Below are 16503 nucleotides of genomic sequence, written 5' to 3' on the forward strand. Positions count from 1 at the left end.
GTTCCTTTTTCTCTTTTAACGCAGCCCTGCCCTGAGTTTCACGTACCCTCCCACACCAGTATCCCTCCAGCAGATGCACCAGCAAATCATCAGCCGCCAGCAAAGCCTCGGCTCAGCCTTTGGGCACAGCCCTCCGCTCATCCATCCTGCTCCAACCTTTCCCACCCAGAGGCCTATTCCTGGCATCCCTGGTGTCCTGAACCCTGTCCCGGTCAGTTCAGGTCCATCGGAGTCCACACAGGTAAGGGATTATTATAGAAAGCTTTGCACCTTGCTGTTGATATTTTTTAAAGCCGACCCATCATCAATGCTAGCAATTAATCATCGCAGCCACAGAGCAGATTGGGTAACAAGTTCCTTGAGGGCTGTACTATATGCGATATTTTATTATAAATTACCTGGAGTGTATCATGGTATCAGATTGACAGTGTGTTTTTCTGTCCCTTATAAATTATTATTTGTCACTCCAAATTGTATTTTGGAGCTGGCCGTTTGAAAAATTTCAAACAAAGGGTATAGGAAGCAGCAGTGTGCTGCTGCTACATTGGTTTTGTGTTGCACCCAAGGGTCAGAATCCCGATATTCGCGAGCACATGCAACACACTTCCAGCCCTGTAGATTCCAGCCCGGTGCAGGCATCCCTTGAAGTTTGTCACTGAGGACTGCAGGATTTTGCTGCCTTGAGCAAATCTAATTCAGCTATCCTGTTTTGATACTGTGAGTTCCCTGCATGCTAGCAGGGTGAAAAATCATGTCTCACCCCAAAATCAGGGGCCTCTAGTAATGTTAAATGTAATGATGACAGTTTAGTTCATGTGCATAGCTTGGCATTATTGATGTGTCTATGAACAGAAGAGACAAATAACCAAAATACAAATAGTGGCTTGGCTCCAGACTAAAGTTTCCAATGGTGCAATGGAATTCCTGCCACCTCCTGCCCACTGCAGCACATCAATTTCTGCGAAATGCTGCTCCAGGGGTATAAGGGGCCCTGAAGAATGACAAGAGGGGTGGTCTTCAGAGGGAAGAGGGAATCAGTGAAAATTGCTTATTTAGGCTGGATTCAAACTCAGTTAGGTACCCATTAGTGCATACAAAGGGAGAGCAGAAAGCAAGAAAGCTGGTCCCACCCCGCTCCTCCATACATGTAGTGTCTGCAGCTATCTGTGTTAGTGCCATCTTTTGGAATCTCAATCTAATTGAGCCTTTCCTCCCAATATGAATATATTGAATAGCAGAACAAACCAACAAGTGAGTCTGCTGTGAGCAGCACTGGCGACCCGATGCATAATAAGCGTTCCAAGATGAAACCGGACGACGACCTCCCCAGCCCAGGTGCAGGAAGCCTGCAGGTAAAACATCCAAGAGCTTCAGATATCAGTTTAACCTTTTATCAGTCACAAGTTATTGGGACTTTTGTGTTTTCCAGACCTTCTGTGGCTATGACCATACCTCGCTTACGCCCAATCCTATGCATAGAATTGAACATAATTAATTCATTGCATATATATAATTATGCTTAGAAAAGAACAAAAGCAGTTTTTGGACCTCAATAAGTCTTCCTTACCATAGATCCAGAGGAGTTAGCCATGTTAGTCTGTAGTGGCAAAATCAAAAAGAGTCCAGTAGCACCTTTAAGACTAACCAATTTTATTGTAGCATAAGCTTTCGAGAATCACAGTTCTCTTCGTCAGATGCATGGAGGGCCAAAAGAAACTGGTCAGATATAGAGGAGGAGAGGGGAGGGCGGGTTAGATGCAAACAGCTCCTTCTGATATGTAGATGCAAACAGCTCCTTCTGATATGGAGATAAGTTTGCTTCTGTAAAGGTTCAGAGGAGTTAGAAGTGTTAGTCTGTAGTAACAAAATCAAAAAGAGTCCAGTAGCACCTCCAACCAATTCCACTGCAGCACAAGCCTTTGAGAATCACAGCTCTCCCCACCAGATGCATCTGACAAAGAGAACTGCGATCCTCGAAAGCTCATGCCAGGTGCCACTGGCCTCCCCCTGCCCCTGCTTCTGTAAAGAAAATCAGTTTCCTGTGATAATGAGATAACCATTCATAGTCCCTATTCAGTCCCAGCTTGACAGAGTCAAATTTACATAAGAATTCCAATGCAGCAGCTTCTCGTTGGATTTTGGTTTTGAAAGGTTTCTGTTGAACTACAGTGACCTTTAAGTCTTTGATGGAATGTCCTGGTAGATTGAAGTGTTCTCCCACTGGTTTCTGGCAACGTCAAATTTTCCGGACGTTGCCAGAAACCAGTGGGAGAACACTTCAATTTGGGAGCAGGCAAGATTCAGGTTTTTACAAATAAAGGAAGATAGTAAAGCTGCAGAGTCATGGTAACACGAAGGAGCAATCGTAGAAAAGATTGCAACTCTTGGGCAGTTGAAAAGCCATGGCACAGGGAGTGGAATCTGTTTCTCACCGCACTGGTTGTACAACACCTGTATTTAGCCTGTGGTTGTTAATCATAGTTCCTTTGGTGCAGAATTACCTGTGCCAGAGAGGATTGCCCTTGTATTTTTACAGTCACTGGGCTTAGACTGGAATAATCCTGTTTAGGATCCATTAGCTTCAGTGCACTTAAAAGGGTATAAGTCTGATGGGGATCACACTGTCAGATTAAACTAGGCTTAGATTAGGTGACAGCATTTCCGTATTTTGTTTCAAAACAGTTCTATATGTGTGCTCATTTTGCAAGCTGGGATCTGCTCCTGTGGATGAACAAGAATTAGAACAGAGGAAGTCTAAACTAGACATCAAAGCTTGCAATCCTAAGAGCACTTGCCTGGGAATTAGCATAATAATAAATAATAATAAAGTGGGACTTACTTCTGAGCAGGCTTCCCAGGTCCCCCACTGCAGCAAGGAATCCCCCTCCCTCATCTTCCCCCAGCCTCTGCCTTCTGTTGCTGCTCACCTAGCCAGTGGGAGGAAGAGGTACCTGGAAAGGCGGGAGGCAGGCTTGAGGCACATGTGCAAAGTACACGTGTTCCCACCCATTCTGTCCAAAAATGACATCATTTCTGCCATAACATGGAAGCAACGGGTTCTGTCGGGGGCTGATTCTCAAAAATCAGCCCCAAACACTACGTTTCAGGCTGATTTTTAGAGAATCATCCTCCGCCGTCACCCGTCGCTTCTGTATTGCATCAGAAATGCTGTCATTTTCTGGTGCACCAGGGGAGCACAAGAGCATGTGCCCACGTCATGTCACACACCCCTCACTGCTCCCCATCTCCTGGTTTGGTCCCCAGGGCACCTGGCAACCCTGCTTCTGAGTATTCCTACTCGGGATTGCTCTTAACTTACTAAGGAACAAATGGAAGCAACTGTATAACAACTTCCATTTTTCCATTCTTTTGTTTTTCAGGCTAGCTACAGGTTTTGGATTTTACCTGAGGGTGTTGAATGAGTTGATAGAACCTCCATGAGGCTTCCTCTGCTAGCCTTTATGTTAGTTTTCAAGCGATGTGATTTTTCTCTTTTTCTTCCCCCCCATCCTTTTCTCCTACCCCACTTCCTTTACCCCCTAGGAACCGCCTGAAGGAATGACCTTAGTGAAAGAGGAAGGGGATAAAGATGAAAGCAAGCAAGAGCCCGAAGTTGTCTACGAGACAAACTGCCATTGGGAGGGCTGTTCTCGAGAGTTTGACACACAGGAGCAGCTAGTGCATGTAAGTTAATGGCATTCAGGAGCCCAGCTTGAAAACTATGTGACCTTTTACTGCAGGGTCAGGTTCTCTGACCCTTTGCCGAGTCAAGTTTCTTAGCAAACAACATTGCCAACTGCCGTGGGTTTTATGAGTTTCTGCGAGTAAAGCAAAACTCCGAGCGGTAGTTTGACCTGTTCAGTCAGCTAAAGCTTAGTGTAAAATTCAATAAAGTCTTCAATAGAGAGTGTAATGGCTCTGATCCTGTAAGCCACGAAATACTATTTTGAATCAGAAGCTTTGATAGTTATTGAGCAATAGTAAGCTGAACATGAGTTATTATTAACCTCTTGCCAAGTTTGACTCCCCCCGCCCTCTCAAATGGGACTGTAACAATACAGAAGGGAGATGGATAATTTGTTTTCCTATGGAACCCTAAAGGATTTGCGGTGCATTTTATGTATCAATTTACTCTTGTGTGTGTAAGATGAAGTGGATTACTTGGTGGAATAAAGATGCATTGTGTTACTGTAATTCTCTTGAATGAAGACAAAACTGTATGGCCTATACTGTCTATACCGAAAATACGTCCTAAAGCAAAGCAGTTACTACTGGATCTCGCAATCCCCGCTTCCTTCTTAATAGCACCTGTAAAATGTACATTACAAGGAATGTCCAAAATGTGGTACAAGTTGACGTTCACATGTGAATGCTGATTAATTCCTGGTGACTTTTATGCATGTTAAAAAAATAATTGCATTCCTAACTTTTTAGAAATCCATATGAATGCTGACATCCAGTGGACATTCCTTTCCAGGTTTCCAGATGCAAATGAACCTTTATTCATTTACTTATTTAAAATATTTATATTCCTACTTTTCTCCCAAGCATCCCAGGACCCAAAGCAGATAACAATTTAAAAACAATTTGAACAATTTAAGAAAACAAAACATTAAAAACAGCACAAAACAAAAACTATAACTACTAATGTCCAAAACTGCAGGATATTCTCCCTTTACCTCCAAACTGAATGGAATGGCTCTGTTTTACAGCCTCACTGGAAAGCCAGGAGGATAGAGGCCTCCCTGATCTCTTCCTGGAAGCTACTGCAGAGGCATGGGTTAACCACTGAAAAAGTCCAAGCCCAGACCACTGCAGAACATGCCTCAGACAATCGGGAGTGGGACTGGTAATGGAGCTTAGTGAGAAGAGATGAGCTGCCACATTGGAACATGAAGGGAGAGGGGTCCTTCAAGTAGGTGGGACCCAGGTCACGAAGAGATTTAAAGGTGAGCACCAACACCTTGAATTGGACCCAAAAACTAATTGGCAGCCCATGAAGGGACATCAGGAAAGGAGTAACATGGCTAGCCATGGAATATGCATTTGATATCTCATGGCAGAGAAATCCATTGGAGGCAGTAGGATTTAGAGCAGGCAGATTGTTTCCGCTCTCCATTGCATCTTTGTTTCCTATTAACTTACAAAGCAGTTTTTCATTTTTTTAAAAAGATGGAAGCTGTCAGGGGAACCGTTACCTGCGTTTGTGTGCTGTATGTAATTTGGGTTTCAGTGACTTCACAATTCAGCCTTAATATAGGACTACTGTTCGCTGTTACTATGGCCATTTTCACATGCCCTGGCCCTCCGGAAAACCACGCAAAACTCACAGCATGGAACATCTCCCTAGCGTGATTTCCCAGCACAATCCTGTTTAATGGTGCATTTTCTGATGTCATCGCGCCATTAAAGGGGATCGTGCTGAGAAATCGTGCTAGGAAGATGCCATGAGGTTATGCGCACGTGTGAAAACGGCCAAGATTGAAATCTTTCTTTATCTGAAAAGTGGTGTTTAGGTATTGTAAATAAATAAATAAATGGCTTAGACACTGATCTGCTTACATCCATGACAGAGATTAAACTGGCCTTCCTGGTCCAAATCCATACCAACTTTCTTTGGAATTCTTAAGTACTGCGATACTACCTGACAGGATGGTGCATGCTGAATTGATAATCCAGACAACCTTTCACCATAGATGGATAAATAAAATTACCATGCAAACCTATCTGGATGGGTCCGGATGACACCCAGTTGTATCTGTTGATGAACGGCCGGCCCGGCTCTGCCCCAGATGTCCTGGTAAGAGCTCTGGAGGCCATGTCTGGCTGGGTAAAACAGAGTCAACTGAAGTGGAATCCAGTGAAGACGGAGATCCTGCACTTGAGTTGTGGGCCGTTGGATTTGGGGATCCGACTCCTGGCCTTCGGTGGGGCACCACTTGTGCCTGCTTCAACGGTCAGGACTGATTCTGGAGGCCTCTTTGTCAATGGAGGCCCAAGTTTCAGCAGTTGCTCGGTCTGCTTTTTTCCATCTTCAGCACGCCAGGCAATTCACCCCCTATCTCTCAACCCAGGACTTAACGACAGTGATCCATGCAACAGTCACCTCCAGATTGGACTACTGTAACTCTCTTTATGCAGGGCTTCCCTTGGGTTTGACCCGGAAATTACAACGGGTCCAGAATACTACTGTGCATGTCTTTACTGGTGTTCCGTATAGGACGCATATTACTCCTGTCTTTCAGCAGCTGCACTGGCTTCCTATGGAGTTCCAGATAAAATTCAAAGTGTTGGTGTTGACCTTTAAAGCCCTTAGCGGACAGGGATCGGCATACCTATGGCACTGCCTCTCACCATATATGCCCCGGAGAGCACTGAGATCAGCCAACAAATATCTACTGGTGGTCCTGGGCTCCAGGGACATGAGACTGGCCTCGACCAGAGCCAGGGCCTTCTCGATCCTGGCTCCAACCTGGTGGAACTCTCTAACAGAGGATACAGGGGCCTGCCAGGATCTTTTGTTGTTCCGGTGGGCCTGCAAGACTGAGATGTTCCGCCAGGCATACGGTTGAGGCCAGATCAGCAGTTACTTGGAAGCTTCCCAACTAGTCTTCTGGCAGAGGGGCCCTATGACCGTCTAGCCCCACTATATGAGTTATAGTTGATCATCTGCCCACAGATAGCCTGATTGGAAAGGCCTGTTCCCCTCTTTTACCCTCCCCTCTGTGTTTTACTGCAAGGCGGTGGTCTGTGGGCGGTGTTAATGGGATTTTTGCTTTTTTTATCGTTTTAAATGTAACTTATGCTTTTACTGTTGTAACCCATGCTGAGCCCGCTTGCAGGGAGGGTGGGATATAACAACTACTACTACTACTACAACAATTTATCACAAAAAATGGTGGCAGAGGACTGTTACAAGTACATCAGATAGTGGAAAAAGAAAAAAGAGGCCTGAATAATTACATCAGAAGAAGTACAGAAAAATTACTTCAGGCTGTGAAAACAGAGAACATATTAAAAACAACAAAGGCTGAATACAAGAAAAAACAGTTTGAGAATAGATTAAATGGCTGGAAGAACAAACCCTTACATGGGCAACATCTAAAAAATATTGAAGGAAAAAGTGGCAACAGCCTAACTTGAGCATGGTTGAAGATGGGTGCAATCGTGAAAGAAACTGAAGGTCTGATCTTTGTAGCACAAGAACAAGCATTGCAAATGAATGTTATGAAAGCCAAAATTCAGAAAATCAGTGAAAATCCACAATGTTGACTTTGCCAGGAAAAAGATGAAACTGTGTCCCACCTCATCTCTGAATGCAGCAAAATTGCACAGACGGACTACAGAGCTAGACATGACAGGGTCACAAGGCTGATTCATTGGTCATGGTGTAAAAAGTATAACTTGCCAGTATCAAAGAATTCATGGGAACATCAGGTGGAAAAGGTGCTAGAAAATGACCAAGCCAAGATCTTGTGGGATTTCAGGATTCAAACTGATTGGTACCTTGAACATAATACACCAGACATAACAGTCGTGGAAAATCGAAAAGTCTGGATAATCGACATTGCAATTCCTGGGGATGCCAGAGTCGAAGAAAAAGAACAAGAAAACATGATTAAATATAGAGATCTGGCAATAGAAACCACCCGACTATGGTAGATGAATGCAACAGTAGTCCCCATTGTCATTGGGGCACTTGGAACCATCTCAAAAAACTTTGCAGTTCATATGGAAAAACTGCAGCTTTCTGACATAACACCTACAGAACTGCAAAAGATGGCGCTACTTGGAACAGCGTACATATTACACCGATATCTGGTTGATACTTAGGTCTCCAGTGGAAACTTATATCAGCTTAGCAAGGCCAATCATTAATAACATGTGACCTCTGCTTATTGTTGATTGTGTTTCAAATAATTCAAATAATAATAATAATCCAAGGGGGGGGGGGACTTCCCAAGTAGATTTTGACACTGTAACAATTTCCAGCAGTTTGATACTTATTTTTAAGTTCCGTGTGCCTGGACTCAAATGTTTGTCATGCATGCTCTAAGAGGCAATGTGTTAAACTATTCAGATGGTCTGTCTTATTTATAGCACCTACCCATCCTTTTCTCTCCATCCTCCCCCCCCCCCCAGCCTCCCTCTCCCTTACAGTTAATAGAAAGATTCATGATTCTTCATGGTTGTCTATCTAGTGTCTGACAGCGGCTGACTCCCCTTGCTAAAGCAAGTCACTATCTATAATTGATATCCTTCTAAGGAATGGGGTGCTGACTGCAATTGAAGGGCTTTGCTGAAAGCTCTTAAATCCTGACAAGCTCTGCCCTTGTTCTGGTTCAGTCGCTGAGCTACACTCCTGGAATTCCAGGGTTATTTGAACTTTGTGCAAGAGGGATGCATGTGTTTCACATTAGCAAATCACAGAGTTGGAGACCAGAACTCTGACCTGGGCGGCTGGGTTTCCTGCCAGTCTCATTTACAATGCAGGGAACTCCTTAAAAAAAAAAAGATTACCTACTTATATTACCATTTGAAAATCTTTTCTTCTCTCTCTTTTGAAAAAAAAGATCTTATTTATTTTGAGATTCATAGTTGCTGCTGAGCTCTTTATCATTCTACTGTTTAATTAATTTCTCTGCCCACCAGATATTATAATTGGGCTGCACGGGGCACAAATTTGTTTTAAATACTAGATAAATTTATTCCTGAACCCAGAAGCTAATAAGATACTGTGTGTATCTTCCAACACATCACCCTTTAAATCTGCTTTTGGTAGAACCTCATCTTTTCCCTCTGCTGTTAAATTACAAGGAAGGGGGGGAGATTACAGTGAGGGGTGGGGAAGGGGGAAGACATCAAGATAAATGTTTGTTTAAGAAAATCTCCCCCAGAAGGAAAGGACTGAAGTTATTGTTAAGTGTAAATACAATGGCAGTCAGAAAAACTGCCTTATTTTTTTCATGATTGCTGAGAAACTTTAGTGTTAAGAATGTTTTATTTGAAAGTACAAATATTTTTATTCAAAAGCCTCTACATCTATTGTTGTAGTTCTCATATTGATTTGTGTAGCAAAAAAACCCCCTTCCTTTGATGAAAGCTTGATTGCATAAGATCAGGGAACAATTATATGCCGAAATCTCAGACCTTTTACATTTTGAGATGTCTTCAGCAATGACATAGAATGGCCCTGACCCAGCTGCAATTGTACTTTGTTGCACAAAACTACAGATCCCGGACCGGGATGTCTGTTTCTATCTGTTCCATGGGGATTGGATGAGCGTTTTTAATGCATAAACGCCTGGCAAGATTAGAATGATTGCAGGTCCGTGGGTGACTAACAGTGCCATCCCTATGCAGTTACACCCTTCTAAACCCATTGCATTCTGAGGGCTTAGAAGAGCATAACTCCACTTGGGATTGCACTGCAAATCGTCAGGATTGTCAGCAGTTGTCTAGATAGATGCCTTTTATTTTCTCATGCATTTTTGTAACTTTGTTTTAAATGCAAGTGCAGCTGTTCTCAAATTGTTAGTTGCTGTTAATTTTTTTAAAAAAAAAATCTGTTCCCTTGATTCCTGAAACCTTGTTTGTGCAAAGCTGACATCAGTCCCATGTTAGCCCATGGCTCTGACTGGGACCTATCTTTATGCATTTAAACACATGCAAATCTTTTCCATCCACTGCCATGTGGATGGAATCCTTCATACACTGTGTCAGTTTTCCACCTACAGGAAATCGTTAAAGTAAGAGAATTTTGCAAAATAATAATATAACAATAACAAAAAAAACCCACTGTGTGCTTATATACTACCCATCTGGACAGATTAGTGCCACACAGAGTGATGAACAAACTCAGTGTTATTATTATCCCCACAATAGACTTGGGGAGCTGAGCCTGAGAAAAGGGGCTTACCCAAGGCCACCTGCTGAGCTCATAGCAGTAGTGAGAGTCGAGCTAACAGGGTGCTGATTAGCATCCCAGCCACAACCTCTATGCTACAGGTCTGTAAACCCTCCCCTGCAATTTGAAGTGCTATGGTCGACTACAGATGGTACAATCCATTCTATCAACTTTACCACTCTTCTACTCTTTACCATCTCTGGACCAGGCATTAGATCCTGGTTATGATGTGCTTGGCAACTGTGCCTCAGATCAGAGCTGCGCCTGGCCAATCACAAATTAGCCACATGATAGTTCTTTATGACTGGCTAATGGTGCCTGTGACAAACATACTGAAGCAACTGATTTCCCTGTAAAGGACAGGTTTCCTCAAATTTGATCACAGAGAATCTCCCTTAGGGTAAGAAAAAACAAACAGAAGGAATTGTTCAAGGCTACCCAAGAAGCAGCTGAGACAGATGTCTAAGAACACTAAATCTTGTCCTGAGGGCAGAAGAAAGGAAAAATAAACCAAAGACATCTTATGACTTCTTAAGTTTGAATGGTCAGCAACTTCAATGATGGTCAGAAATTTCAATAATAATTTCAATTATGCAGCTAACCCATGAAAAACCCAAACCCTGTCAAATAGCGCAGCTGGTTATAGTGGGGAAGCATTAAGCTCTATAAAATGAACAGTAAGGCAACTGTGGAAAGATATTCCAACTTCTGCCCTGATCAAGACATCTATGAAAAACAGACCGGGCAGGAAAACACTGAGAATCAGAGAATCAAGAATGAATCTAGAAGACTTCTATTGACAATCCAGATTTGAGTATACGTATTGGCTATCTAACCAATACAGAAAAATTAAGTACCTGTGGGACAGAGCCCGGGGTCTTCAACTTCTCAATTTACACATTTCAGCTTCCTTTCCACATTGCTTCATATTTTAAGGAACTTCTGCTACAAACCCCCATGTGCACTGCAGAGAATTCTGGGGCATGTTCTAAGGTGCAACCTGAACATCCTCAATACTCTGTATTAGCTGTATAGTGTAGGGGGGCATCGTTTCAGGTGGGTGGCTTGTTTGTCTGTAGTAGATGAGCAAGGTTCGAGTCCAGTAGCAGCTTAAAGACGAACAAGATTTTCCAGGGTTTAAGCTTTTGAGAGGCAAGCTCCTTTCATCCTATTCGAGTAAGAATAGAGATCTGAGACTTTTTATCCCACTCAGAAGGTGGGGAGGGGTGTTGTAAAAAAGTACGATAAGATGTGGAGGTACAGTATAGAAAATTGTCGGTGTTAGGATAGCAGTTTTCCTGAGCAGCTTGCCTCTCATTACTGAACTTCTCATTTGGTATTCCTCATAAGCTTTGAAGGAATTCTGAAACTCACTAGAACACATTCTGAAAACTCTGTGCTGAAGAATACCTTAATGCATAACTTACGTGTCTATGGCCAAGAGCACAGTTAGGCTTCATAGAGAACAAGACACATTAACAGAGAACTGGAATCCTGGTGTCAGCTCTAGGGATGGCAGTCCATGGCAGACAGACCCCCAAACCCCTCACAGCAAGCACTCCAGCGCATTGGTTGAAAGGTCTTTCTTTAGAGGTCCATTAAGTTCATGGGTACATCCATAGAAGGGAAAGTTGGCAGGAATGATTATACAGGCAAAGGCACTATTGATATAGGGAGTACAGTTCCCCCTCCCTTGGAGCAGTTTGCATTTAGGCACGAAAACCTAAGAAGTTGTGTGAGAACACAATAGCTTAGTGTGGATATAAATGGCAGAAGATTACAAAGAAATCAAAGTCTTTCTCTCTCCTCTGGGAAACGGTTACATTTCTGGTTCCAGCTGCAAGGCCAGCGCCACATATTTTCAGAGATAACAGGCTGGTTACTTTCCCTGTGAAATCAACATTAGTACTTTTGTTTTCAGGCCAGCCAAGAATGGCATGGGTGTGTGCACACATAACACCTGGCAGATACTGGACAAGATGTCCAAGGCAAGCCTCCACGTTTCCATAGAATTCCTAGAACAGAAACTGTTTCGGAGATTACACTGTTCACACACGCTAGAGGATTTCATGCAGTTAGCTGTAGCTCATCATCTTTTGTACATAAAATACGTGGTTGAGGATGTCCATCTGGTCTGTATTAATACTTCTGTATTAAGCATAGCAAGCTAACTTGAGATGCGCTTTTGGTAACATCAAGTGGACAAGGCTTAGTGGGAATCGCAGCACTGGTGAGCTGAGGGCCTTTGACACCCCAGCATCCAGTCCATCCTGTCTGCCAGTGTAAAACTGCCGCCAGCACTCCTGGGCACCCAGGAATGGCACTTCTGGGTGAGCAGAAGCTCCTTGCAGCTCCTGAAGGTTTTAAGTTTGCCTTGACTGATGCCTACGAACAGCAAAAATTAACCTTCTGTTGGGTTCAGCGAAGAAAAACAAACAAGCCAGGCTTGCCAGGTCTACATCTGTATGGCTCCTATGGTTTGTAGAGAGCAAAAGGGCAAGTCTTTGCCCTTGCACGCTCCCTTTTTTCTGTCTCCCTCTTGTGCTTCCTTTCCACATACTGGGCAATAATGTGGAATGTTTTTGCTAAAACACATACAAGAAAATTACATCCCAGACCTCTAACCCTCATCAGAAGTAACTGCGTAAATGTTCTTGGTCTCAAGGGTAAGTAATTCCAGATGCACCTCCTAGTTACTTTGCAGCTGGTTTGCATGTGTAGCCTGGGATGCCAGTAACCTTCTGGCACATTCCCTGTCCCCTCTCCAGCTGCAACTTTTCTCATCCAAGCAAGTCACGAACATGTTTGTAGTGAATATGTCTTCCATGTTCTTGACAGGCATTTAGTATAACCACTGCTGAATTTTCCTGCTTGCTGAAGAGGTGATGTAAAAATCAGTGAAGTCCTCTTAAGTACCGTCTTTGACACCAACTGAAACCCACTCATGCAATCTTTGCGCCTTTCCGCTAAAGATATTACACATGTCCCATTTTGAAGAAAACAACATGTCACTTCAGTACAGTCGTCTGGTCCTTCTTTGAACAGCTGTGCTTTATGTGTCTTAAGAGATGGAGCCACTTTGTCCGTGTACCTTTCATGGCCCTTCTACAAAATAATTAGATCTTCCTGATGAGGCCTGCAATCTGTGCTCCTGTTTGTAGAGATAGTTCTACCAGAGACAGAGCTTTTTTAGTGGTGGCACCTTGTCTGTGGAATGCCCTTCCTCTTGAGACTTGCTTGGCACCTCCTTACTTATTTCATGTGCCAGGCCCAAGCAGTTATTTTTACATTAGTTGTTAACTCAGGAGTTGATATTTTAAATTGTTTTTACAGTCTGCTTTTACCTTACGGAGCGTTTTATGAGAATTATTTTAGGCTGTGAATTTTTTTTCTTGTGTATACAGTCTAGCTGAGTTTGTAATGGCTGTAACTGCTGTTTAATTTTTTTTTAATGATTTCCACGTGTTATGATTTTGTCATGTTTGATTTGGTAAACTGCCTTGATCGGGTTCTCTGAAAAGGTGTCATATAAATTACATAAATAAATAAATACTGGAAATAATAAGAATTCCACTGTGATCCATCATTAACAGAAGACTCCTAAAAGTAAAAAAAAAGAATAACAAGCAGAACCCACTCTTGAATATCCATCTGGACACTATTGTCCTGTGCTGTTCCTTTTTCCTTTTTACTGACTACCATGTGCTGACTTTTGCACTAATAAGATTGGTGCAGAGTCTTGTAGTTTGGAAAATACATTGTTAACCCTTGGCATTGAAGCACTGCGTGCAAACAGATGTCTCAGAACTATTTCTCAGAATATTTATTTGCTGCCCCCTTTTGTTGGTGGTTTCTTTAGCCCAACCATAAATACAGTCCAGCATTTCAGTTTTTTCAAGAGATGGACTATCAGTTGCAGGGCTTTTTTTCTGGGAAAAGAGGTGGTGGAACTCAGTGGGTTGCCCTTGGAGAAAATGGTCACATGGCTGGTGGCCCCGCCCCCTGATCTCCAGACAGAGGGGCAATCTAAACTCCCCTCTGTCTGGAGATCAGGGGGCGGGGCCACCAGCCATGTGACCATTTTCAAGAGGTTCCGGAACTCCGTTCCACCGTGTTCCAGCTGAAAAAAAGCCCTGATCAGTTGTCAAATGGACTATTTTTTAAAAAAAAAAGTCAGCTGTCATACATTCATAAAAGTGTTTGCCAAATTAAGGTTCATTTCAGAGCATTTGGGCAGGTAACTCAAGAGATTGCTTTCTCCCACAGATCCTACGTTGATGGTTACAAGCTTAAAGTGAGCTTGCTTTAGACTAACCCGTGTACTTTGCAAGTATGCTTGATGAGGGAAGGTGGAGAGAGAGTCTCAGACAGCAACTGTCCCCCAATTCCAGCATTCTTTCCCAGAAGTATAAGGCTATGCCTAAACATTTTTCAAAGCTCTGCAGGGATATGTTTTAAGGCATAGCTTTTGGCTGCAATGCTTAAGCCTCTGGTGGTGATGGAGGGAGAGAAAAAAGGCTTGTTTATAGCTTAGTTGGTTTTAGTGAAAAGTATCATTATGCCTGTTGAAATGTCAGAATGGAGCAAGCAAAATGGCTGGCTGAGTGAATAAGTACTCCTTTTATTATGAAGGGTGGATGTCTTCTAGATTAATGTTAATGCCTTTAGGTTGTAGCCAGGGATTCCCTTTTGCTTTTTTCCCTACATTGGAAGGAGACTTTCACATATCAGAAAGGAACCTTTGGATCCAGTCCTACGTCTTTAAATTTGCATGGAAGTAGTTCTAAGAATGTACTGTACTGAAGGAAAAGGTTGCGACCGTTGCTGTTAAACAACTTGAACTGGCACGCAAGCATGCAAAGTAGGTAATTAGGTACTTGGTCACGCATGCAAATACGAGTTTTGCTTGTGCAAATAAAGACTTAGGGAACAATCTAGCAGCAGATTCTCCCATGCAAATATCATTGAAATGAGTTTGGGGGCGGGATTTGAGCAAATACTCATTTCTGTGGCGTTTGTACAAGGTTGCCTCCAACATTCTACGCGGGGCAATATTTACTTCCACTGTAAGGCTCTTGCACAATTCCTATTAATAGGTCTTGCGCAGGAGAATTTTCCACAGCCTTTAACAGCTGTGGTGAGGTTTCTAAAATTATGAATGATAGGATGAGAGTAATTCTCTCTGGTAGCACTAGAACTTGGAACTGCCAGTTGCAGTAGGTTCAAGACCAAGAGCAGACTGGGAAGTTCAAATGACTCCAGGCTGAGCAGACCTGCAGCACTATAAGCCAGAAAGGCTGTTCACCTCAGAACAGGCCAGGTGAACCAACAGTGTGCATCAGCTCGCCAGCTAGTTCCTCCTACACTGTTGCCACCCTGAGACAGTGCAGGAGGCATCAACTGAAGTACTGGCACCGGTCATTGTTCCCACTAAATGGCCCAAGCCAAGTAGCCCTTGTGGCAGTGGCAAAACGGCTGGGGCTTGGCACTGCTTGTCCTTGTCCTTGTCCTACCAGGACATTTCTCTGCAAGTTAAAAAAGGAAGTGCTGCATCTCAGAGTGCAAAATCCACTTATGGAATTCACAGCCACAAGGTACAGTGCTGGCCACGAAAACGTTTTCAAATGGATTAAACACATTAATGAAGGATAAACTTCCAAATGGGTAAATGGAATATCCATTTACCTGTGCCGGAAACATTTACCTATGCCGGAAACAGAGCCTGTATTCAATCCAGCACAGCTCTTCCCCTTTTAATAATCTGCACTAAGCATGCGTGCAAGTTTATTCTAAACAAGTGAAGGCGTCTACTGTAGCACATTTGGCTTAGAAGTTTGTTCACATCATACTTTGGGGGCTTTGTTTTGTTTTTGCTGTGCCCTTTGTTTGTACAGCCTTTTAATAGAAGGATGCATCTGATCCTTTTATCACAGCATAATAAATCCAGCAGTTTTCCCTTTTGGAAACTCGCAGGCTGCTGTGACTTTTCTTCAAGGTGTCGGGTGTCTAATCTGGAAAATGAATGGGTGGTGTCTTTGTCAGGAGTGGGTAGCTGCAGTGGCTTGTAGTGTAGGTATGAGGTCTGCGTATACCATTCTTACGGTATCGCCGGGGCTGAGATGCTGCAGTTCTTAGAGTGAGATAAAGTAGTCAAGCTGAAAATGAAACAAAGCTTTAACTGTATTCCTCCTTGTGTTTAGCAGAGATAAACTTCAGTGGAGTCTCAGTGCTGCCCCGTTTGGCTTCTGGCAGCAGCTTTAATTGGTAAAATGCAGATTTTTTTTTTGATCAGGAGAGGATTATTCTTGTTATCAGTCTGGAGCATCTTATTTCAAGATGAAAAGGCTTTGCTGAATTACAGATGCCAACATTTTTACAAAGGGCTTTGGCGATTGACATCTCAAAGAGAAAGTATGATTTATTAGCCTATAATGGTACCGAGCACTGGGCTAGGTCCCACTGATTTGTGAAATTGCTTAATATGAATTGCTTTTTTGTGTAATTCAAGCCTCATGTTCCTCAAAATATATTTTATGTGTGAAATACGAAGCATTAGGTACCTGAAAAGCAGTAAAGCAATGAAGTGGGAGGGCAGG

General features: G+C 43.0%; 1 protein-coding gene across 1 annotated transcript in view; it reads left to right on the top strand.

The window, feature by feature from the left end:
• The window catches only part of GLI3 (GLI family zinc finger 3), a 306111-nt gene that overhangs the window by 243891 nt on the left and 45717 nt on the right, over positions 1-16503 (top strand). Inside the window, exons 8-10 of the mRNA XM_054991390.1 lie at positions 25-241; positions 1239-1352; positions 3544-3684. Coding sequence (XP_054847365.1) covers positions 25-241; positions 1239-1352; positions 3544-3684 — 472 coding nt within the window. The remainder of the gene's footprint in view (positions 1-24; positions 242-1238; positions 1353-3543; positions 3685-16503) is intronic.

The sequence above is a fragment of the Eublepharis macularius genome, chromosome 11 (assembly GCF_028583425.1).
Source record: "Eublepharis macularius isolate TG4126 chromosome 11, MPM_Emac_v1.0, whole genome shotgun sequence".
Lineage (NCBI taxonomy): Eukaryota > Metazoa > Chordata > Lepidosauria > Squamata > Eublepharidae > Eublepharis > Eublepharis macularius.